Raw genomic sequence first — 23,643 nt, 5'->3', positions numbered from 1 at the left:
CCGTGCATTAATGACCATAAATATACTAAGACAATGAAAGAAGAAGTTGCTTTGGTAAGTGCTCTCTGCCTACAAAAGTAATAGAAGGCTAATTTTTACAATAGAGAAAATTCATAGGTTTACATTTGGAAAAATTCCATTACAAACTTCTGCAGATCCTTTAATATATTTAAAATTCAAATCTACCAACACTCCCACTGTTGATTGACAAGCAGCTTTCTTGAGGTCAATTGAGGGCATCGCCCATGTGTGAATCCAATGTTTCATCTGTATTATACAAGTACCAATGACACTGTATAAAGCATAGTTCTCAGATTGTATTGACTACTATCCTAAGATCAGGCTTCTAAATTCAAATTAATAACCTGAAAACAAACTCTATTTTAATTTTTTCCAAGGTTTTGACTGTTTTAAATAATATGTTGTTACAGGCTGACCATGGTCTATTCATACTGCATATACAGTAAATGTAGCTAAATACTGTATAACACTCGACAAACATTCAATTGTAAGACATACTGATCATACTGATAAAGCACAAGTCTCCCAAGCTTAATGTTTAATGGCACTGCAATAGTGTACCTGTATACAAAATCAGCTACTTCATTTTAAGAGAGAATATTTGTGCACATGAAGGTGTTCGAGGCAAAGTTAACTCCAGTTCTCCTAGTATGTACAGTATTTAAAAAAATAATACAAAACAAGAAAAGTGATTGTGCTGAGGATAAAAAAGGTTGGCATGGTAAAGATGAAGATGATTAAGTTATAAATACTGTACAAAGGGGTAGACAATGAAACTGAATGTCAAATGAAGTTCTTATCAGGTAAAATAAAGGTGGAAGGAGTACTTTAGCTTTCAACTATAAAAGCCACATTACCTTTCATAATGATCTATATTCTAGTTTATTTTTACACCCCAAGCAGACTTTTCAAACAAATATTATTGGCTGAAGGCGTCACACAAAGCATGAAAAGTCTACATGACAGCTCATCACACCATTAATTCCTTACATTACAATAAATATATAAGAACAACGTATGGTGAAGAACTGCTCAATAAAATGAAAAATGACTGAAATTGAGATTAAATATCAGTCAAAATTAGCTTGCAAATTTCAATCAGGTTTCCAATTCATTAAAGCATATTCATTCTTTGTCATAACTACTTCACTATCCAGAAAATATTTTTAGACCAAAACATGCAACAAATGGTAAAATTAAAATGTATTTAGGGTATATAAAAATCTATTTTTTTTAGGATGATATAGTTATACTACTTAGACCTGAACTAAATAAACAAGAAAAGTCTAAATAAAGTATTTCCCTTAAATCGGGGCTCTTTTTTCTTTCTTTTCCATTTAAATAAATTCTAATATGATGACCCCCCACGTTAGATTATGCTGAAGCAAAAGACAAAAACAGTCAAGTCAAAATGCAGATACTGGCTTATGTAAAGATGCATTTAAAATTCAAAGAAGAAATGTTCAAAGATGATAAAAATGAGTAACAATGAAAAAATATGTTTTTGTACTCAATGTACAAATTTTGTACAAATGTTTTTGTACTCAAATTTCTTTTCTGTTGCTTTTACGATGGCCACATTTCTTACGGCGGTTTCTTTATTTTGCCTCGGCTGTTTCTATCAATATAGTTGTGCATTACTTGGCGGGATTTAGATAACATTAAAAATATTTCAGAGTTAACCTTTACTGACCTGAATCCATTGTGACAGACTTTGGAGGTTTTATGGGGTAAAACACAAAGGGAAAGATGGCTCCGGGAAGCTGGTTTTGAATCTGGGAAGTCACAGGTTAATGAAACAATTTCTGTTAAGATGCCGATTTCCACCAAAAGTGTTGCAGGGAACGATAAAATGTTGCATGATACAAACGTGTTTGACTATTGTTTTGGGAATGTTCCAGCAACATAAATTTTAATATTCAGAAGGACATTTATGTGAAATCGTGTTAATTTTTCAAAGGAATGTGCCATTATGTGAAGTAGGGCTTACATTATCCATGTGCATATCAGAACAATTGCTTTTTTTACCCAATTATGACACTTTTGATTGAAACTCGGTTTCAGAATGTTTGCCAATGCAATCAGATGAGGTTTAACAAAAGCATTTCATATTATGTTGAAATGTTCAGATTGCTAATGTAATGTCTGCAACAAAGACCCACCAGACTATTAATTTCTGAAAGTTAAAAATTTAGTTGTAAACTGTTTCACCTGTATTCTGTTAATCTGGACTCTATAAGCTTTCTGGCGAGCAGACACACTGTATTCCACTTTCACAGCTGGCAAGAAGTTTCTCCGGATTGGAGCTTCGTGGGGAGCCAACATTTTCATATCTGTGCCATTTGGAGTTAAATAAACCTACAAAAAAAATAGAACATACAGAACCTAAGCTTTTGACAGAAACTAAGCAGAATGAACTGTGATCTAACAAACATGACATTCAAAACTAACCTGAAGGTTGGGGTCCAAGTCTTTAATAAGACAATCAACAGGTCCTTTATCAATATATTCTTGAAAGGTCTTCTCCAACAACTCTGTGTACTTGATACTCATAGGTTTCCATCTGGACTTGCTTTTGGGTTTTGATTCCCACACAATGTCAGAACTGTTCAGTAGAATTGATACATTAAAAATATGTCAGTAAATAGCTAGTTATACACTTGGTAAAGGACATAACTCAAAGGTTCCTGTATTTTGTGACTAAATTCCATGCAGTCAAAACATATTCAACATGTTTTTTCTAGCAAACAAATACTGTACTTTAACACTAAAAATTACCACCATATAATTCCTATTCTTACTGTAAAAAGGAAGATAAAAATTAAATTAAAATATAAAAATATTTGTGCATCTATTAGATTTTTTTAATTAAAATAATAATGTTAACTTATGTAAAGCAACGAAATTATCAAAATCTACCTTTTCATTTTGTAAAATAAGTTCTGAAGGATAGTTGAATAATAGTTTCTGCAAACTTGAATGAATCTGAACAGGGAAAATGTTTAACTGTACAGAACCATCTCTAGATATGTTTCAGCTTGCCTTGTTATTCCTATGAAGGAAACTTCTTGTTTAGTATTATTATTAACCAGTGACACTCCCATATTCTGTAAGGACAGAATGATTTCTTGCTCTGCAAGCTCAGCCTTTTCACTTTCACAAAGGAGCTTGTAGACATGGTTGTCCTCTGTGAACAATGCTACGCGCTGCAGTCCTTCGTAGAACGATACCAAGAAAAGCTTTCCTTCACTGTCCAAGTCATTCAGTTTGTCCTACAAGGGGGAAAAAAATAACTCTTACTTTCGAAGAACATTTTCCAATTTAGAACAGAAGCCTTATCTCCCCATTGCTAAGCAAAAGGGGGACAACAGAAAAAGAAAACTTAAACAAAGAGAAAACAAACAAATCTGAAAAACGAGTTATGTGCACACCTCTTCATTTTTCAGTTCTCCTGTGTATTTTCCACACCTCCACTTCAGAATCCGTGAACCAGTTGGCTCAGTCCAGGTGTAGTACACAGCGTTACCTGGCTGTAGCTCATCCTTTTCTTTCTGGGTACTGCAATGCGTGACAGGAGAAAATCAATGCCAATTCAATTTTTTTTAAAAACAATCCATTATTTAAAATGGTGCAACTGTGTTCATTGCCAAATATACTGACAAGGTTTTTCAGTTATTAAGCAGGGCAAATAAGAACTAAACTCTAGAACTGCAAGTACAGCATTTCTATCAGCATGTGCACTATATTTGCATGACTTCTTAGAACTGATATCAGTACATCAGTTCAGATAAAAATGATGCCCACGGAAATACAGTTGAAGGTATTTTGAAAACTAGAATGGATCACTCCTTAAAAAAGCAATTACAGATGGACTGGTCATAAATCGATATCTGGATCTGAAAGAAGCACATACTGTACAGCCCTAGCAAAACTACAGCCAACACTAGATTACACAGCCCAGACCAGTCTGTGATAGTGTTTTATGTACATTATGTCCAGGTTTTGGCTGACTGGGAAGAGTAATGACTCCCCACTTCCTTCTGTACACTTCGTGTGCAACATGAGCTGTGACACCAGATTCTACACTATGCACAGTTGTGTAATTAAGATAACTGAATGTGTGACAACAGTGACTGCTGACTCCGTAAGCACTTGTTTGAGCCTTATGGTGAATCAGGAAAAAACAGGAATGCCATATTCCAGATGTGTAAGAATCCGCAGCAGTACACCTATAATAAGGAGAAAGAACAAAGCATTGCCATGGCTTGGCAGTACTGTGTTACAGAGTATTACTTTCACCGTAGATGGGAGGCAATACCATCTTCCATCTGTTACTTGAACATCTGACCACTAATCAGAAGCAGGCAAATAGCCAATATCCTATGTTCCTACATCTTTTATCATTCATTTCTTTTAAATTGTCCATTATCCAAAAGGTCACATGTAACCCAGCTGGGTGAATCTTTCAGCTCTCCACATCGAACACTGGACAGGTGTGGAGAAACTGAACAAGATCTTTAATTAATTAATATGACATCACACTATGCTTGTCAGTCCAATGTTATTCACTCTCTGCGCTGTTCTTTCTTGATAGCGAATGTGAAAACCTGAATAATGATCCAGGCATATATTAGAATACACAATAACTAGTACAATCAGATAAAACCTCACCTCTGATAGAATTCTAAAGTCTCTGCTTTAGTGTGATTTATGATCAGAAATGGTGCCGCACCATCATGATAGTCAGAGAATCTGATGACAGTGGAATGTTCAGTGAGGTTAACATCAACAATGATGCCACCAAGCTGTGGATGAAAAGAAACACTGAATAAAACATTATAAGAAAACATACATTTACAGTATATACTATATATATATAACAACATAACTAAAAAAATTAAGACTTTTAAAAAGATTGTTGCATTACAAATGTATATATTTTATCTAAGAAACAGGAAGCTAAAAGAAAAATGCTTTAGAAAGCAGATTCCAATATTTTTGCTAATTTACTTTAAAATTCTCACCTTGTTGTCCAGGTGCAATAGTAGACAGTTTTCCTGCTTATGGAAATCTATTGTTTGTGGTGGAGAGAGACATTCCTTAACTTTAATCATTAGTTTTTTTGACTCCTTCTCAGGCCAAAATGGTACACCTTGCTGTAAAAAAAAAAGAAAAGGATTTTCAAATAGTAGTCACAATTCTAACTCAAGTGCAAATGTTTCCTATTTTAAATGAAGCTGTAAGATTCAGTTTAAGATGATTCTTTTCACCGGCAGAAAGAGGATTTTAATAGTTTTCTATACTAAAATAAACACAATACATGGCCGTTTACAAAAAAGACAGAATCTTCAAAAGGAACAGTCTTTAGATTCTAGAATTAATTGGGCAGCCAAGAGAATTATAGGATTATGCTGAACGGCTCCTACGTTTTGCTACATTCCTTGTTTTGCGGAATGTGGAATAGAAATCATCATTACATTGAAGATAGTAGAACTGTAACTATACAGGTAGATAACATTTCCATCAATCTTACCTGATCAGGGTCAGCTACTGTCCATTCCTTTTGACCTTCTTCTGTGATTTGAATGTGGTGCTTTGTTCTGTTGACCAGCATGTAAAATGGCACAAAGGTAACAATCCTTGTGAGGCTAAAGCTACTGGCATCAATTTTCACTCCAACCTACAATAATTACAAACATTAAACAGGTGAGTGCACAGCAAATTAAACACATATGCAATAGCATTGACACCCTTCATTTTCAACACTTTAATTATTCATTTAGTTTAAGGAATAATGCTCATATCCTTAACAAAGTTACCTTTCCTAATGTTACTGATCACCGATTCCTCTTATCAAGTAATAGTGTCTAGCTGATTTTATTTTAGACATGAGATAGCAATTCTAATTTTCGGCACTCCATAGATTTCCCTTTTTAATGAATGATTGAATTACTAAATAAGCATGGTTGGATGTACAATACTTTTTTAAAATAAATAAAATAGTTAAAAGTGGAAAGGGTGAAGACTTTTTTTCTACAATTTTTCAGGTCTTAAAATGTATTGCTAAAAACTTGTGAGTACAAAACAAGGCAAAATGCAAGGTAGGTCATGCAGTGAAGAATTGTTTTATTTTGAAATGCTTCAGATTGCTAGTTTTACTGGAATAGTGTTAGATCTTACCAAATAGTCTTTATTCCTGCCTTTGCATTTCACATCACCATAGCTCCCAACAGTATCAAGCGAGAATTCGTCAGATAGCTCACTATCGGACACCATGAGTTGCACCTTTAAGAGAGTATCAAATGTACAGTAACTTATAATGTGGAAAAGGTAAAGTCAAAAAATTCATACCACCCTTTCAGAAAATATAGAAATAAACAATTCTAAAAAAAATTAACATGTAAGGCTATACCTTGTTATTCTGAAAAAAGTTACGAGGTTTGAAAGAGAAAAGGAGTGGTTTATTGTAGTCTTTTGGATGTTTCCGATGGACATCGTCAGCTTTGTACTGCAACAGCCGACCTGTTTTATTAACCATCCAGTAAGGAGAGTACAGTCCGATAATGGTCTGCCCTGTGTTGTATGTCACATGCACTGCAATATCAAGCTCCATCTTTTCCTCTTCATTGACAGAGCTGAAAGCAATGAAGCTGATTTCTTCCTCTTGTTTTCTAATAAAGTACTCCCCTTTCCATTTCTGATTAAGATAATCCAGCAAGTGAAGCTCCAGTTTAGACCGACCCATTATGGCATTATGAATCTGGGCAGAATGGCCCTCTTCGAGCATGGTAGAGGAAGAGTTTACATTCTCCTTAAAGAGAAAAAGTAAAAAGGCAGAGAAATTACAACAGTTTTTGGCTTTTTTGGAGCTGCATTAATCTTTACAAAGAAAGAAATATCCCTGAAAATGGTTCTTAACTCAATTAGATATCATAGTTTAGCCTTTACATACAACTTTCCATCCTTTCCATTCCAAATGTTTCACTGCAATTAAAAACACATTCCAAACTCTAACTACAGTATGGGACCATAAGAGATAAGATAAGAACAGGAACTACAAAACAAACACAAAAAACACTTTGAAAATGAGATCACAAGCTTTCGGCTGTGATCGTAAACAAAGCAGTGGTGCCTCATTGTGTCCTTAAGCCTGTGCGGTAACAAACAGCTGATGCTGAATTCAAAGGTTCGCAGAAGGTTCTTGGCCAAAGTCGGTCACTTTTGAACTTCAAACTACAGATTAGAGAAATTTTGTTCTTGTAACAAATTACAAGATACAAATTCTTCATGTTTGGATAAGCGAAAATTCGTATACCGAAGATTCCTATACCGGGGTACGAGTGAATTACCAGATATGAGTGCCTGTAACATTATGTTAAACACTATGATTCCAAAACACCGCCAAAATAAATTAAATGTGCTAAATTGAAATGTTGCTTTTGCTGCATAAAGATGCTTGATATATACACAAAAATGGTACAATAAATAAAAACTGACAGGCAGGAGCACTTTAAACAAGCACCCGCTGGCTCCCCAAGAAATGGCAATGGAGGCTGAAAAGCTCTGGTTATAAAATAGATTGATTAACAAACCTTAAGGGAGAAGGTAATTGGGTAAGGTAACAAATTCCGGAGAAGAACCGTAGGCCACAAGTGTAAAATGTAAGGTTCATCAAACTTCTCCTCTGTGCTGCTGGAGGTTAAGGTGTCTTGGACTGGGACCATATTAATGACCATGAGGCGGTCACTGTGTCCAGAGCAAATACATTTCTTTGGTACACATTGTCCAGTTTGTTGTGTGACAGGTTCGTAAGTAAATTCTTCAGATTTCTCATAGGTTTCTTCACCTTCGGTTATGGGCTGTAGAGTAAGGACTGATCTGAAAACAAAAACACAGCAAAACTATGTTGTTTAATGAAATATTTAAAAAAATAAACAAACCCCATTGCTAATCAACCCCATCGCTAATCAATGTATAACAAATACCTGTATGATGGTAAAGGAATGCAGAAATCTTCCTGAGGTGAAGCCGTTCCCAAAAACATGTCGCCTTCATAAACACGAAATGGCAAGGAAAAATGATTTTTGATCTAAAGCAAAAGAAAAAAACAAAAACAGATGCCATCACTATAAAAGCTTGAGAAATATTGCTCTTTAATGACATTTACAATGCATTAACATTCATCGGTCTGAAATGAACTCACCTGAAATGGAGAACGAATTGTTATGACCTTACTGCCTTCCACGGAATAGATCTGACAAACAATGAAGCGCATCACTGTCGAATCCTTGTGCATGACGCTGTACAGACCTTGGCCTACTTTGATGAGAGGAATTCTACTGGCTGCAGAGTGGCCAAGGGGAGCTGCAAATAAAGTAAGATGGACAGGGTCATTTCGAGCATGTTGTATGGAGTTACACAGGAATGGATATACTGTAACATTCCCATTTTTCAGGAGTTTCAGCATTTCCAGCATTTTGCCATGTTTATGCTTTTCATAACTGACTAAGCACAGACCCCTGGTGTTTAATCATTTTCACTCTTGTTTGGTCCTTAACTTTCCCAGTCTAGGATCTTAATTACAGTAGGTTTCAGCAGACACTTTTTGGTGATATTACATGATATCGTCTGCCCGCCGATAGGGCAACTGTAGGTTACCTTTTCCCTAAAATATTGATATTTACCAGATCAAATGTCTAGTTTGGCACCATTAACTGATTTGTACACCTTTACTGATCTACTCTTGAAGGATTAGACAATCTCTGTTGTTCATTCTCTTTTGTAGCTTTTTTTCCCCCCCAGAGCCATTTAACTTCAATGGAACCCTTACAAACACTCACTTGAATCAGTAGAATGGTCAAAAAAGGCCTTACTATAACTTAGTATTAACAGCATTCTGTATATTGACAAGCCTTTCTTCTTATTGTTGTTCCACTACACTTAATTTCATTAAAAGATTCAAACCATGGTATGTGCAATTTATGTTAATATCTTACTAGGTTGTATGTAGTAGTTCTTTCCACTCAGGCTGGTCATAGCTGTGAACTGGTCGTGTTCACTCATTGTCCTGGCATAATCCATGTTAACACTCTCTCTGACCTGCATCTCAAAAGTCTTGTTTCTTGAATCTTTGCCCACCGCATTAAAAACATCACCATGCGCTACTGTCACAGGGAGACCCAAGCAGTTGTTTATCACAAATGGTGCTTGGTCTTTCTGGAAGTTTTCTGCTGTTTGTGTAGCTGCTACTGCAAAGGCCTTCAAGAAATAAGCAAACGTTAAAATTATCATTGCATTGTAATAAAGGACAACAAATATATACACTGTTTTAAAAAGACAATGAAAGAGTATTTCATTCATTTCATTTGAGTGTTGGTTGCTCATAGCTGATTGCTCCTAACAAAGTGTCATAACATTTAAGTATAACTTAAAGTCTGTTAAGACATTGCAATATTAGAAATAGTCACAGCATTTGACAAAGGATTTTAACTTAATATCTTTTAAGGAACATTAGGACAACAATACAAACATTAGTCTTTACATTTAGAATTTCAATGTCCTTAAAACAAAACATAAATAATAGAAAGATCTATCCATTCCTGGAAGAAATTATCAATTTCAGGTGAAAATATTCATGATGGTATATAAACCCATGTTAACATTTTGCCTCTTTTAGTCCTTTATAAGTCTTTAGAAGTCCTTTATCTTTCAGTCCTTTATAAGTCATTGGCTACCAGTATTCCAATAATGGTTTCCATATCGGCTGATGAAAGAACGTTTCTTACCGTGCCGAGATTGCTAAGCATTCCCAGTCCACATTTGGACAGAGTAATGTTCAACTGATCTTTTGAATTGATGGTGATTACAGTTTTATAATCTGGGACATTATAATCCACTTCATCAGATATTGCAGTGTACTTGACAGGCTTCTTTTTCATCTAAAACATACAAAAAAAAACACGTGTAGACATATGGTGTGGTCTATAAGGAAAACGTCAGTGATGTAAAAATATCTTGAAGCTTATTAAAAGGATTTTTCTTATAAAAAGCCTTAAACATCTTAATTAACACTAAAGGTCATTTGAAACAGCAGCTGAAAATTGTGAATCTAACTGTTTTGTAACCCATCTGAAAAATCAAGATCAAAGATCAAAGATCAAATCGGAAGCAAACTTGTTTAGTTATCAGAAACACCTGTAAAGTAATAATGCACATAAACATTTTAGTCTCAAGTCTTTATTAATTGGCAGAAAGGTTTTACAAAGCTGAAAATACAGGATTATTTTTGTTCTTTACAAATTCAATTTCACCAGAAAGTATCTTTTAAAAAACAAATCTATCAAGACTCTTCAGATGATGGAGTTACCTTAATCCCCAAGGTCCATGGGCGGAAGCCGTCACTAGACTCTTCCTCCAATGGCTCAAGCAGAGGCTCCCACACACCCATAACCTCATTGTAATAGTGGACCTGAGACCGGCAAGAAGCAAGCTTTTACAACTGCACTGATACACAGACTTCATACAAAACAGTTTAGAAAGTTCAGAACAGACAACACATTTTTCACTAGAGTCATCCTGGCCAAATTTCCCATTGGCCCTTACCAATCATGGCCTCCTAATAATCCCCCTCTATGAATTGGGTACATTACTCTGCTCTCCTCCCCACTGGTAGCTGGTGTGTGGTGAGTGTTCTGGCGCACTATGGCTGCCGTCGCATCATCCAGGTGGATGCTGCACATTGGTGGTGGTGGAGGGGAGTCCCCATTACCTGTAAAGCGCTTTGAGTGGAGTGTCCAGAAAAGCGCTATATAAGTGTAAGCAATTATTATTATACAGTGCCTTGCGAAAGTATTCGGCCCCCTTGAACTTTTCAACCTTTTGCCACATTTCAGGCTTCAAACATAAAGATATAAATTTTTTATTTTATGTGAAGAATCACCAACAAGTGGGACACAATTGTGAAGTGGAACGAAATCTATTGGATTTTTGAAACTTTTTTAACTAATAAAAAAATGAAAAGTGGGGCGTGCAAAATTATTCGGCCCCTTTACTTTCAGTGCAGCAAACTCACTCCAGAAGTTCAGCGAGGATCTCTGAATGATCCAATGTTGTCCTAAATGACTGATGGTGATAAATAGAATCCACCTGTGTGTAATCAAGTCTCTGTATAAATGCACCTGCTCTGTGATAGTCTCAAGGTTCTGTTGAAAGCGCAGAGAGCATCATGAAGACCAAGGAACACACCAGGCAGGTCCGTAATACTGTTGTGGAGAAGTTTAAAGCCGGATTTGGATACAAAAAGATTTCCCAAGCTTCAAACATCCCAAGGAGCACTGTGCAAGCGATCATCTTGAAATGGAAGGAGTATCAGACCACTGCAAATCTACCAAGACCTGGCCGTCCCTCTAAACTTTCAGCTCAGACAAGGAGAAGACTGATCAGAGATGCAGCCAAGAGGCCCATGATCACTCTGGATGAACTGCAGAGAACTACAGCTGAGGTGGGAGAGTCTGTCCATAGGACAACAATCAGTCTTACACTGCACAAATCTGGCCTTTATGGAAGAGTGGCAAGAAGAAAGCCATTTCTCAAAGATATCCATAAAAAGTCTCGTCTAAAGTTTGCCACAAGCCACCTGGGAGACACCCCAAACATGTGGAAGAAGGTGCTCTGGTCAGATGAAACCAAAATCGAACTTTTTGGCCACAATGCAAAACGATATGTTTGGCGTAAAAGCAACACAGCTCATCACCCTCAACACACCATCCCCACTGTCAAACATGGTGGTGGCAGCATCATGGTTTGGGCCTGCTTTTCTTCAGCAGGGACAGGGAAGATGGTTAAAATTGAGGGGAAGATGGATGCAGCCAAATACAGGACCATTCTGGATGAAAACCTGTTGGAGTCTGCAAAAGACCTGAAACTGGGACGGAGATTTATCTTCCAACAAGACAATGATCCCAAACATACAGCAAAATCTACAAAGGAATGGTTCACAAATAAACGTATCCAGGTGTTTGAATGGCCAAGTCAAAGTCCAGACCTGAATCCAATCGAGAATCTGTGGAAAGAGCTGAAAACTGCTGTTCACAAACGCTCTCCATCCAACCTCACTGAGCTCGAGCTGTTTTGCAAGGAAGAATGGGCAAGAATTTCAGTCTCTCGATGTGCAAAACTGATAGAGACATACCCCAAGCGACTTGCAGCTGTAATCGCAGCAAAAGGTGGCTCTACAAAGTATTAACGCAAGGGGGACGAATAATTTTGCACGCCCCACTTTTCATTTTTTTATTAGTTAAAAAAGTTTCAAAAATCCAATAGATTTCGTTCCACTTCACAATTGTGTCCCACTTGTTGGTGATTCTTCACATAAAATAAAAAAATTATATCTTTATGTTTGAAGCCTGAAATGTGGCAAAAGGTTGAAAAGTTCAAGGGGGCCGAATACTTTCGCAAGGCACTGTAATTATTATTATTATTATCTATTTCAGTACTTAATTACTTAAAAACACAATGCTGGTCAAATTCATTCATACCTTACTTTGGTATTAGTTCAAATTTTATACTTAAAAGCATACCCCGTTTTCTGCCTTCACTATAAGCATGGTACACATCTCATGTAACCCGTATCGAGGTCACAACAATTAAACAATTAACACAATCCTCCAGGAAATATTTACTTACTTGTGATGTCTGCATGTAGATCACATTGGAACAATTCTGCAGTGAAATGTCTGTTGCACAACCTGTATTTACTTGCTCGGACATGATATTGCATTAGTCTTTATGGAGACTAGTGAGCAGGAACGTCATAGTTCATGGGAACTTGAATGCAAGTTTGCGGCAACACGGCGACTTACAGTACTTTCACAAAGTTTATGATTTTGTATTTAATTTGACATTTTCTAATTTTGTTCTGTAACATCAATACATTTATTTTGTTACCAAAATTTCAGAACCGGTCTGAGAAACGGGAACTTCAGTTCCCTTTTAATAAGCAGGTTTTATTATGGCAATTGAACCAATTATTGTTCAAACACAAAAAGGCTCTTACCTCTAATTTAAGATGACTCTGGAGATTAATGAGAGTACTCCAGTCTTTCACACTTCCACAAAATGATGACTTTGCAAGAAGCATAGGGACAGTCCTGTGTCCAACTCCAGCTTCCAGAGTCAGTAATATTGAGTTTATAGACATTTGCAGGGATTCACCCTGAGGAACTAGAGGAGTCACAGAATAAGAGTCATCACCATTTTCCTCATCCAGGAACCAAAGTTTCAGCTCTTTCCATTCCTTCTTATCCCACAGATTGGGTGGGACGGGGCTCTCTAGCTCCTGGGGAGTTTCTGCAGTGGGGGATAAGGCTGAAGTAATTGTTATTACGGTGTTGATGATAATTGGTGAAACCTAAAAAAATAGCAATAAAAACAAAGATGAGGTACATGCCTTACTTTTCTGAAATCTAATGTCACGGAGAACTCATGTAAACAAAAGCAGAGAGAACATTTAAGGTTCAGTATACCAAATTGATGAATATCTCACAAGGAAATTAATGATACAAAGATTACACCTGCTTGGACTCGCAAAGCTCACATTAGCTTATTAAGAGAAAGGACTAAGAATAGTAAGTACTAAGGAACAAAGAATATTCTTGCCTTGAGTGCAAGAGCCAGTATGGTGAGTTCCAGTTTTTGTGGTGTGGAAGGTGACTGTACACTTTGGAAAAACACTTCGCATGGCTGAAGAACCTAAAACAAGAAATGTTTAATTACAAGAGATTTAAAAAAGGGTGCTGAAGAACACGCTTCACCAGATTCAGTAACACCTGTACCAATAATGTAATGTCTTTATTTGAAATATTTTATTAGACTGCAGTTTTGATGAAGGTATAGTAGTTCCAATAAATAAATATTTAATATTGTCTTGTTTATCTTATGTTGTGAGACATGCCTTGCAATTATGTAGAAGGATTAATAATTAATACAAATTGAATCAGCAAACTATCAGAAAGCAGGAAATACAAACGTTGTCCGCAATTCATACAGGAGGGTGTTGAAGGTTCTACACCAATTGGAGGTTTCAAGAGTGTGTGTTACGGTAAAAATACCTCAAATCCAGATGAAGCCAAGTTCCTTAGTATATCTCTAATAAGAAACATTTTTATTTGGGTAGCCCCAAGCTTAAAACAAAAGGAAATACTAAAAAACCTAAAGAATTCAGAAAAAAGTGCTTCATAAAACTGTAACTTATTCCCAAGCCAGTGGAATCTTAATTACATCAGTTTGTGTTTCACCTTAGAATCAAAGTTTAAATCGGCAGAATTAAAAACCGAAAAAGAAACAAATATCTTAATTCTGTTCATCAACTGATCGTTTCGACATTTCTATGATCTAACTCTCATGAATTTTGATTTTGTGAAACCTACTGTAGTGATGTTATTTTTCCTGATCTCTCTTAAAAAAGGACATGCGACAATCTTTAGATCCTTAATGGCGGCTGTCATCTTCTGAACTTCTGGATCAGTCTTCATACAGACTTCACACTGGGCTGTCATCACTAAAGCTGGGGCATCCGCTCGAGTCAGATCTGCAACAAACACTATCTCTGGATTCTTCACCAGCACGTTCATTTCAGTTTTGGCCAGAGGTTGTGCAGGAGCTGTTAACATAAAATGCAGTATATGCTAAGAAATATTGCCACCCTAACAAAATAAAAAGAAATGCAGGCTCTACTTAGAATCAAAGCAAAAAATCAGACAAAAGTAGGTTTCTGATACCATGAAAATGTCTCCGTATTGTTTCAAACATCCAAAGCCTTATTCACAATTCTTCAGTACTCATTCTCATGTCAAAAAATGGATATTTAACAAATGCACATCTGTGCTTATTAGATTTTACCTTTCTTAAAAGTGGCATTGTATCTATTTCAATATTCTAATCACCAGACATCATACCTTCATAACTGCAACTCACAACTGGCAACCCACTGAAGCTAAGCAGGTGTGAGCCTGGTCAGTACCTTGATGGGAGACCTCCTGGGGAAAACTAAGGTTGCTGCTGGAAGAGGTGTTAGTGGGGCCAACAGGGGGTGCTCACCCTGCGGTCCATGTGGGTCCTAATGCCCCAGTATAGCGACGGGGACACTATACTGTAAAAACAGGCGGCGTCCTTCGGATGAGACGTAAAACTGAGGTCCTGACTCTAATGTGGTCATTAAAAATCCCAGGGCGTTTCTCGAAAAGAGTAGGGGTGTAACCCCGGTGTCCTGGCCAAATTTCCCATTGGCCCTTACCAATCATGGCCTCCTAATAATCTCCATCTATGAATTGGCTTCATTACTCTGCTCTCCTCCCCACTAATAACTGATGTGTGGTGAGCGTTCTGGCGCACTATGGCTGCCGTCGCATCATCCAGGTGGATGCTGCACATTGGTGGTGGTGGAGGGGAGTCCCCATTACCTGTAAAGCGCTTTGAGTGTAGTGTCCAGAAAAGCGCTATATAACTGTAAGCAATTATTATTATTATTATTATTATTATTATTATTATTACCTGGAATTATGTGCAAACAACTACAGGATAAATCTGTGAAATGGTGAGAAAGTCCTTGCAGACAAAAAAACTAAACATTTAGAAAATCACATTTGAAAGTAAATGCTTCTCATGAATGTTACATTATAAAATCCACAACACAGTATGTTTGCGGTTTTAGTAAATGCAAGAAATGACAATTTGTCTCATTATAGACATAAATTTGCTTGCGAATTACCCTGGAGGGGACTGAACAGAAAATGGATGGAGGGAAGTTCTTGCTAACCTGGTTCTTTAGATGTGGTGGTGGTTTGCTTATTGGTTTTCTGTGGTGTGGAGAAACCTTGCTGGCTGGCCTTGACAAAGATGTTGGCGACAGTGAGTAAGAACTCCATGCTAGCGCAGAGGTATATGTCTTGAACAATGGTGTCGAGGACTGTTCCCTCCCTCCCCTGCTTGTAGTTGACTTCCACCATCACATTCTTCTCAGCACCGGCCTTCATTTCCACCATCCTGGAGAACATGAAATATCACAACACATATTTAAATGGTACCTGCTGGTACTTGATGCAATGATTCAACAGGAGTGGACAGAATACACCGCGCATTAAAATCAAGTAACAGCAGTTTTGGTAAACTGAAGACGTACATTTCAAAACCACCATGAATGAAGGATGCAGAGGTTCTAGACGATCTCAGTAAACGTATAGGTAGTAAAAAAAAGGAAACAGCTGGGTAAATGACAGGCACCAGGTGCATTGAAAGCAAGGACTTCCACATAGTTGTTGCTCATGCATTGAGTAAGTAATAAGCCATCATTCTTAGGATCATGTATAAATATACTGGACAGGCCTAGCTGCCAATAATTATGTCTAGCTTGGCAGCAAGAGGAGACTTAAGAGACTCTGAAAGAGGCGTGATTGTTGGGGGACATTATGCAGGAGCTTCAAGAAGTGTTTCCCACTTTTATATAATGAGAACATACAGCACAGCACCAGTACCTCATCCATGTCCAATGATGTCTTATTTTTTTAATTACAAATAGTGAATACAAATGTTTAACTACTGCAAACAAATAGCAAAGTGTTTCATGTTCAGACGGCACAAAATTGTAACATTTTGCCTTTTCTGAAATTTAACCTTTCCATCTATAAAAGCATTCAGTTTGAGAATTCAAGTTTAAATTAAAAATATTCACTTTTACTGTACATCATTCATACAGTACATCAAATGGGACCTCAATGGACTTTTGTCCACACCTTTGCAAGACACTGCAACACTTCAAACTGATTGTCAGAAGAAGCCAAAACCTTTTTAGGGCAACTGTTCTAGAAGAACTGAAAAAACAGCAACTGAAAAAAAGGACCACAAGGTAGCATCTTTACCTTGGAGTAATTTTGTTTACTCTCTGCCGCTTATCATCCAGAAGACAATTAGAAAGTTTGACAGAAGCTTTCATGGAACTATCAGAAAACATCTGCACAGCTGTTGAAATCAATCCAAGCTTGAACTCAGCCAGTTTCAGGAGCTCATCTCTTGAATCCAATATCTGAACCTAGGTTCAAGAAATTAAAGTTAAATTTCACTTAATGCTCCAGAAACTTATATATCCATATATCAAACTTGTATCAGATGTTTCTGGTACCTCGCTTCCATTTGGGCTGTATAATACCAATGTCAATGAATCAAATTTAAAATCCAGCCTGAGGGTGGTTTTTAATTTTGTAGGTTTTTGTGACTCCACAACAGCGGCAGTAACAACTGTATTCCCTGGAAAAAAAAATGACACAACACAATTAAGAAAAAAGCAACACATAAGGTATTAGAAACAAACTTCCATTTTACAGAATGATGATAAAACAGGAACCTTTTTTTCCAAAATACTAATAATACTAATGTTGTTGCCTATAGCTTAATAACCGAAAAAACCCATCTATCCCCTTCTTAAAGGCTCCTATGAAATCAGTTATTTGTTTCCCTGCGTTCTTACATTGCTCCCCTGAGTACTCAAGATAAATGCCTAGAATCGAGGGACCCCATGCAGTCTGCTCTCTATCTGCCTTAACATTTTAGCTCTGGAGATTTGACAAGACCAGGCTACAGGGTAGTACTGCTGCTGTCAATTTGCCAAACGCCTGCCATGTCCTGATTTGTATTACTTGTGCTGCTGTTACAATATTTGTAATTTATTTTTGTATTTTTCTAAAAATTTGTCAAAATTGCATACCATTGTTTTTACAGGTGCTCTTTAGTGATTTTAAATGACCTTTTTATTTTATTCATTTACAGACACTTTTTGGTGTTATTACCTGGCTTTGACCAGTTTTATAAATACATAAAAGGTGTGACAAAGCATACCTCCAGAATTCTGTGATATCTGTGAATCCTTTGTAGACACAGTATCTGACTTATCCACTGGGCCTGGAAGAGCTGGGTTGTCAGGACTTTCTGATAGGTTTTCATTCAGAGTTCTCAATACAACAGTCAGGTCATCCTGGCCGAGTACAAGCTAACAAATAAAAATAAACAGTAAAAATAGGCTCGTTCATCTTATATAAGTATATACAATATTTAATGTATTTATGTACATACAGGAATGCAAGTATTAAAGTATGATATTTGTACAGACAATTATGCATTTAATGTATAGCAGTTCAAATGTATAAAGAAATTATATTTTATACTAACCAACTGATTAATAAAAAATCTGTCAAAACACATCACCTAAAGCCCAGAATAACAACTGTATTATGTAGCTATTTCAAATACTGTTACACCGGCAGATAGTAATACTACATATCAAAGATTTTTTCACTTACGTTCATTGGTTTGAGGTGAGCTTTTATGTTGATGTCTGGAATGTTGTGGTACCAGGATGCAGACAAATTACGCTCAATTTCCAAATCCAGGTTTACAGGCTTCAGTAACTGAATTTCATGCTGAAAATTGTTGTTCTCATACGTTGTTCTATTCGAAAAACAAAAAGCCTTATAACACCTCCTTCAAAACAGTCTTTTGGACTCTTTAAAAGGAATTATAATAAGATTTATCTTGAACCTAATGACTCAAGAATTACCAAAAACATTTTAATTTTCCAATTGCCAATTGGCTCTGTACATTTGTCAGCAATGACCTAAAACCTCCAGCTATCTCTACCTCAGCCAGACCTCAGGAAACAAGAGACTCCTGTCTGGCCACTATGCCCTTATCATTAAAAAGTATTCAGACCCTTGTACAGTTTTAACATTTGGAAGTTTTAAAGCGTGCAGTCATGACACTTTGAAACAGCAGTTTATATTGTTATATACACAACCTACTCTACACACTTGAAGCTTAAATCAGAAAGAAGTCAACAGAAAACATAGAAAATGGAAAAGTCATGATTGCATAAATTCAAACCCTCTGCTTTGGCAAATCTAATACAGGTGCACAAAATTGCCTTAATGAGCTTAAGTGCCCCCTTTCTGTGTGCAGTAATAAGAGTTTCACATGATTTCTGAATAAATACACTTGTCTCTCAAAGGTCCCTCAGGTAGCAAATTTGAAGTCATGTGTCAACCTTGAAGACCAAGGAGCTTTCTAAACAACTCAGGGATAAAATATATAGGATAAACTCGCAGCTCAGAAGGGTAAAAAAATCAAGACCCTTAATATCTCTTTGATCATGATGAAGCAGGCTTTTCACAAAGCAGGCTTATATGGAACTGAAAACAGCACATCTGAAATCCCACATGGGGTTTCCAACAAAGCATCTAGAGTAAGTGATACTGCAAACATGTGTTTTATGGACAGACAAGTCAAAACTAAAAGGTTTCAGTAAGAATGTGAATGTGTTATATCTGATCCAATGCCCAGCACAGCATATCATATTGGGCCGATCATACAGGTTAGTACTGTATAGTCTGTTTCTCAAGACTAATGGGTACAGTAGGTGGAGCAAAGTACTAGAAAAGTTTACCTGAGACCCAAACTCAAAAGGGCAAAAAGTCATCTTTTAATAGGATAATAATCCAAAACACAAGGATAAAGCTACACTGGAGTGGCTTAAAAATAAGACGGTGAATGTCCTTGAGTAGGGCAGTGAAGTCCAGACTTGAATCTTATTGAGAATATGTGGAAAAACTTAAAAGCTGTTATCCACACGTGATCAAACAACTTGAAGGAGCTTGAGTAAAGCTGCCAAGAACAATGTGCAAAAACAGCACTAAGCTGGTGAGCAAACCTGGGAGAGACCTGCTCAAAAAGTCTTGCAGCTATAATTGCTGCTTCTGCCCAATATTCATAGGCCACAATACTTATGCAATCAAAATTGTATCATTTTTTATAGTTTATGCTGATATTTACTGAAACGTATCTCATCATCAGAAGTCTTCAGTGTGAACATTCAGGTCTTGAGTAAAACATTAATTTAAAAAAATGGATAATGGATAGGCATCAAATGGGACACCATAGGAAAGGTCTGAATACTTCCAGGTGGCTTTGCACATTCTTACACCTTCTTTGTCAGCAGGAGGTCTCAGTCTTCCAAACAAATGCTCTTATTTAGCCTTTACAAAATGATACAAAAAAAGACACCATACCTGTATAATTTTAGGTTGCTGAGCCCAACTTTCATGCCGTCAATCACTGGTGGAATTTTGAACTGAGATTTGGTTTCTTCCATTGAAAACCTGTTCTTTACAGTCACAAGACCAAAATCAGCCACTATCACATTCCTCGAGACTGAAGACTGAGGTACAAAAACAACAGGAGCCTTCACATCGATGTCCAGTGAAATCCGTGTGCTCCTCTCTGCAAGCTCCAGCACTCCAGTAGCAGCCTTTTCTGCTGCTTGAACTGTGACTTCAGTTAATGCCTCCTTAGCCGTCTGGAAGTTATTTATGAAGGCCTGTATTCAAAACAAACAACATTTAGGCTTCCTGCACAAACTACTTAGAGCTCAAAAATGTCAGAGATCATACAAACCCGTAATGTCATAAGCATAATTAGAAAAATTGGAGGGCCATCTACAATGTATCTGCATTAGTATTATGAAAAATGAATTACACGTATAATGTACAATACATACAATGTGTACTGTATGTGAGGTGCTCACTTGCAGACAGGCTATCACTAGCCATGTGGAGGCAAGAGCCACAGCCACTTCATTCATTATAGGACTATGATTTCTACTTTAAAATGGTATCGTGAATGAAAAAAGATATCTGAGCTGAAAGCAATCATTACATTCATCGAAGAGACAGGCAAGAAGGCTTTGAATGTTCACAAAAGGACCAAACGTCCATAGTAATGGATACAGAGCTCCTACAGCCTGTATAATAGGCTGAAAAACCGACAAAACAAAATGTTCAATTGTCAGGTGAGCAGATTTTGACAGTTAATGCTCTAGTTGTTAAACTAACAACAGGTTCATTTATAATGCATAACAGCAAAAATCAACAAAGCTAAAGCAGTATATCGTTTCTTACAAGTAGATTATATATAATGTATTATCTTGTTTGATGATATTTATTAGATCTATTAATATTTTTAAAGAAAATGTACTGTGAATTATCCAATATGTTTCCTGAAACAAACTAAAATCCCTTTTTTGTCAGCAAATGCATAATGCATGTGTATCAGCATATATTAATGGGCAGGCTTTTATGGTAAATAAAACTCATGGCCAACAGCAAATGTGTCACTATTTGTAAATCAAGATATTTGTCATGTTTTTTGTAATTATTTACATTAGGAAAATTATACAGTATATACTGTACAGTATATATAATATATCTATATATATTATATATACTGCATACTGTAGATCATAGACAACATTATATATTTGTCTTGAACTATAACTCCATGTATTAATTTTTGGAAAATCCCTTAACCATGAAGGCAAAAACAACACATGTACAGAAGGCCATTGACCAGAACAGAATGTGTTTGGATAGTGGAAGGAAACCTCAGCACCTGGTAAAAACCCACATGTGAAGTCCACAAATGAGTGTACCCTTGGCCATTGCCCAGACCACAATCTCAAGCAGACCAGAACTCAAGTTACTGTATGAGAAGGCTGCAATAATCATAATGCCACCACGACGACCTAAGATATAAAAAATAACTAAAACAATCTTTAATTGTTTAATTGATATATCCAGCAGCCATATCACCCTGAAACTCACAACTAACAACCCAATAAAGTTAAGCAGGTGAGAGACCTCCTGGGAAAAAGTAAAGTTTCTGCTGGAAGAGGTGTTAGTGGGGCCAGCAGGGGGTGCTCACCCTGTGGTCTATCTGGGTCCTAATGCCCCAGTATAGTGAAGGGGACACTATACTGTAAAAAGGCACTGCCCTTCAGATGAGACGAAAAACTGAAGTCCTGACTCTGGTCATTAAAAATCCCAGGGTGTTTATTGAAAAGAGCAGGGATGTTACCCCGGTGTCCTGGGACAATTTCCCATTGGCCTTCATCAATCATGGCCTCCCAATAATCCCCATCTATGAACTGGCTTCATCACTCTGATGGCTGGTGTGTGGGAAGCATACTGGTGCATTATGGCTGCCGTCGCATCAGCCAGGTGGATGCTGCACATTGGTAGAGGTGAAGGGGAGTCCCCATTACCTGTTAAGTGCTTTGAGGGGAGTGTCCAGAAAAGCGCTATATGTAAGTGTAAGGAATGATTCATTATTATTTTAATAAAACACTTACCAGTATAGATGAGACAAACTTGTTTACAAAGATGACTTGGATGCACCCAACAGTTAAGGAGACACAGCTGTCAACTATATTCATATCTGTGTAAGCATCACCTTCAGTAGCATCAACATGGGAGATCATCCGAAAGCTGAAGACTTCTTTGCCAACAATGGATACAGCCTTCAAGGAACACAGAGGAAACAAATTCAGTACTATACACTTAACGTTTCATGCACAGTAAGAACATCATTTTAATTTTTAAACAAAAAACTTACTTTTTTATACAGAGCTTCTTTATCACAATCTAAAATGACAATGTTCTTCAACTTTGCCAGTACTTCTACAGATTTTTTTCTCATCATAACTTCAGAGTCCAAACCTGTTAAATCAAAAAAGATACAGTAGCAAGATTTAATGAAGCTGCACATTGAAATAAGCACTGACCAGAAATTTCCAGAAGATGGCACTACAGTGACTTTGTTAACACAGGGAAATCCATTAGCTTAAAGAATCAATACATTTTCATCTTTGAATGTCTGTTATCCACACGCAAAAAATGGACCAAATAATCTAATCTTCAGTTCTATTCCTATCACTTTGTTTGCTTTTCTAGTTTCTTAAGGTATTTATTCAAGGTTTTAGGAAATTTTCAGATACAATTCTCTCCAAATATTTTTTTCATTGGCTGTTGTCTTTACTTAGGCAAAGTTTACAATTTTTCCCCACAGGATGCTTCGAAAAGCTCCGTTAGGTATTTCCCTAAGCTTAATAAAATTTAAAAGTAAACAAAAGACACATGAGATGTAAACAATTAGACTGAGACTTCAGTATTTTACAATTTTATTTCCAGGTGAATTTAATATGAAGGAGTTCAGTTCAGTTTATGGTCATATACACAAATGCAATGAAATGCTTATTTGCATGTATGCTCCAATACAAAGACATTAATGAAAAAACAAACACAGAACAGAACAGAACAGAACAGAACAGCAACAACAAGTTTAATAACATACGTCTTAGAAAAAAAAACAGTGTGAGCCAGTGGTAGAGGTAGTGTTCAGTAATCTGACAGCTTGCGGGACGTTCGTGCCTTTATGCTCCTATAACGCGTACCAGACGGCAGGGGTGAGAAACCAGGATAACTGGTACCCTTAGCAAGACTTCCAACCTTCCTGAGACAGCGAGTAGTGAAAATGTCTAAAATACAGGGGAGCTGTACTCCAATGATGGACTGGGCTGACCTGATTACCTCCTATATAGGGGTGTGGTCCCCACCCTGCTTTCTAAAATTGATGACCAGCTCTTTGGTTTTGCCGACATTGAAGGAGAGATTATTGTCAAGGCACCACTCCACCAGGTTCCTGACCTCATCCCTATAGGCTGTCTCATCATTAGCACCGATTCTGCCA

At 36.9% G+C, this 23,643-nt stretch overlaps 1 protein-coding gene across 2 annotated transcripts in view; it reads right to left on the bottom strand.

The window, feature by feature from the left end:
- vps13a (vacuolar protein sorting 13 homolog A) overlaps positions 1-23,643 on the bottom strand; it is a 73,265-nt gene that overhangs the window by 15,706 nt on the left and 33,916 nt on the right. For both annotated transcript variants that reach the window (XM_088630158.1, XM_088630159.1), the window contains exons 31-57: positions 22,510-22,613; positions 22,247-22,414; positions 20,130-20,437; positions 18,369-18,516; positions 17,908-18,058; positions 17,195-17,319; positions 16,935-17,104; positions 15,836-16,062; positions 14,448-14,680; positions 13,678-13,770; positions 13,076-13,429; positions 10,388-10,489; positions 9,807-9,959; positions 9,018-9,279; positions 8,225-8,385; positions 8,007-8,110; positions 7,614-7,899; positions 6,434-6,832; positions 6,202-6,306; positions 5,555-5,701; positions 5,046-5,177; positions 4,693-4,826; positions 3,453-3,579; positions 3,064-3,293; positions 2,473-2,626; positions 2,233-2,379; positions 1,715-1,796 (exon numbers count right to left, since the gene is read on the bottom strand). In XM_088630158.1, coding sequence (XP_088486284.1) covers positions 1,715-1,796; positions 2,233-2,379; positions 2,473-2,626; positions 3,064-3,293; positions 3,453-3,579; positions 4,693-4,826; positions 5,046-5,177; positions 5,555-5,701; positions 6,202-6,306; positions 6,434-6,832; positions 7,614-7,899; positions 8,007-8,110; positions 8,225-8,385; positions 9,018-9,279; positions 9,807-9,959; positions 10,388-10,489; positions 13,076-13,429; positions 13,678-13,770; positions 14,448-14,680; positions 15,836-16,062; positions 16,935-17,104; positions 17,195-17,319; positions 17,908-18,058; positions 18,369-18,516; positions 20,130-20,437; positions 22,247-22,414; positions 22,510-22,613 — 4,806 coding nt within the window. The remainder of the gene's footprint in view (positions 1-1,714; positions 1,797-2,232; positions 2,380-2,472; positions 2,627-3,063; positions 3,294-3,452; positions 3,580-4,692; positions 4,827-5,045; positions 5,178-5,554; positions 5,702-6,201; positions 6,307-6,433; positions 6,833-7,613; positions 7,900-8,006; positions 8,111-8,224; positions 8,386-9,017; positions 9,280-9,806; positions 9,960-10,387; positions 10,490-13,075; positions 13,430-13,677; positions 13,771-14,447; positions 14,681-15,835; positions 16,063-16,934; positions 17,105-17,194; positions 17,320-17,907; positions 18,059-18,368; positions 18,517-20,129; positions 20,438-22,246; positions 22,415-22,509; positions 22,614-23,643) is intronic.

This window comes from Lepisosteus platostomus, chromosome 4 (genome assembly GCF_059453375.1).
Source record: "Lepisosteus platostomus isolate fLepPlt1 chromosome 4, fLepPlt1.hap1, whole genome shotgun sequence".
NCBI lineage: Eukaryota > Metazoa > Chordata > Actinopteri > Semionotiformes > Lepisosteidae > Lepisosteus > Lepisosteus platostomus.
This window is presented reverse-complemented; position numbering and strand designations above follow the sequence as displayed.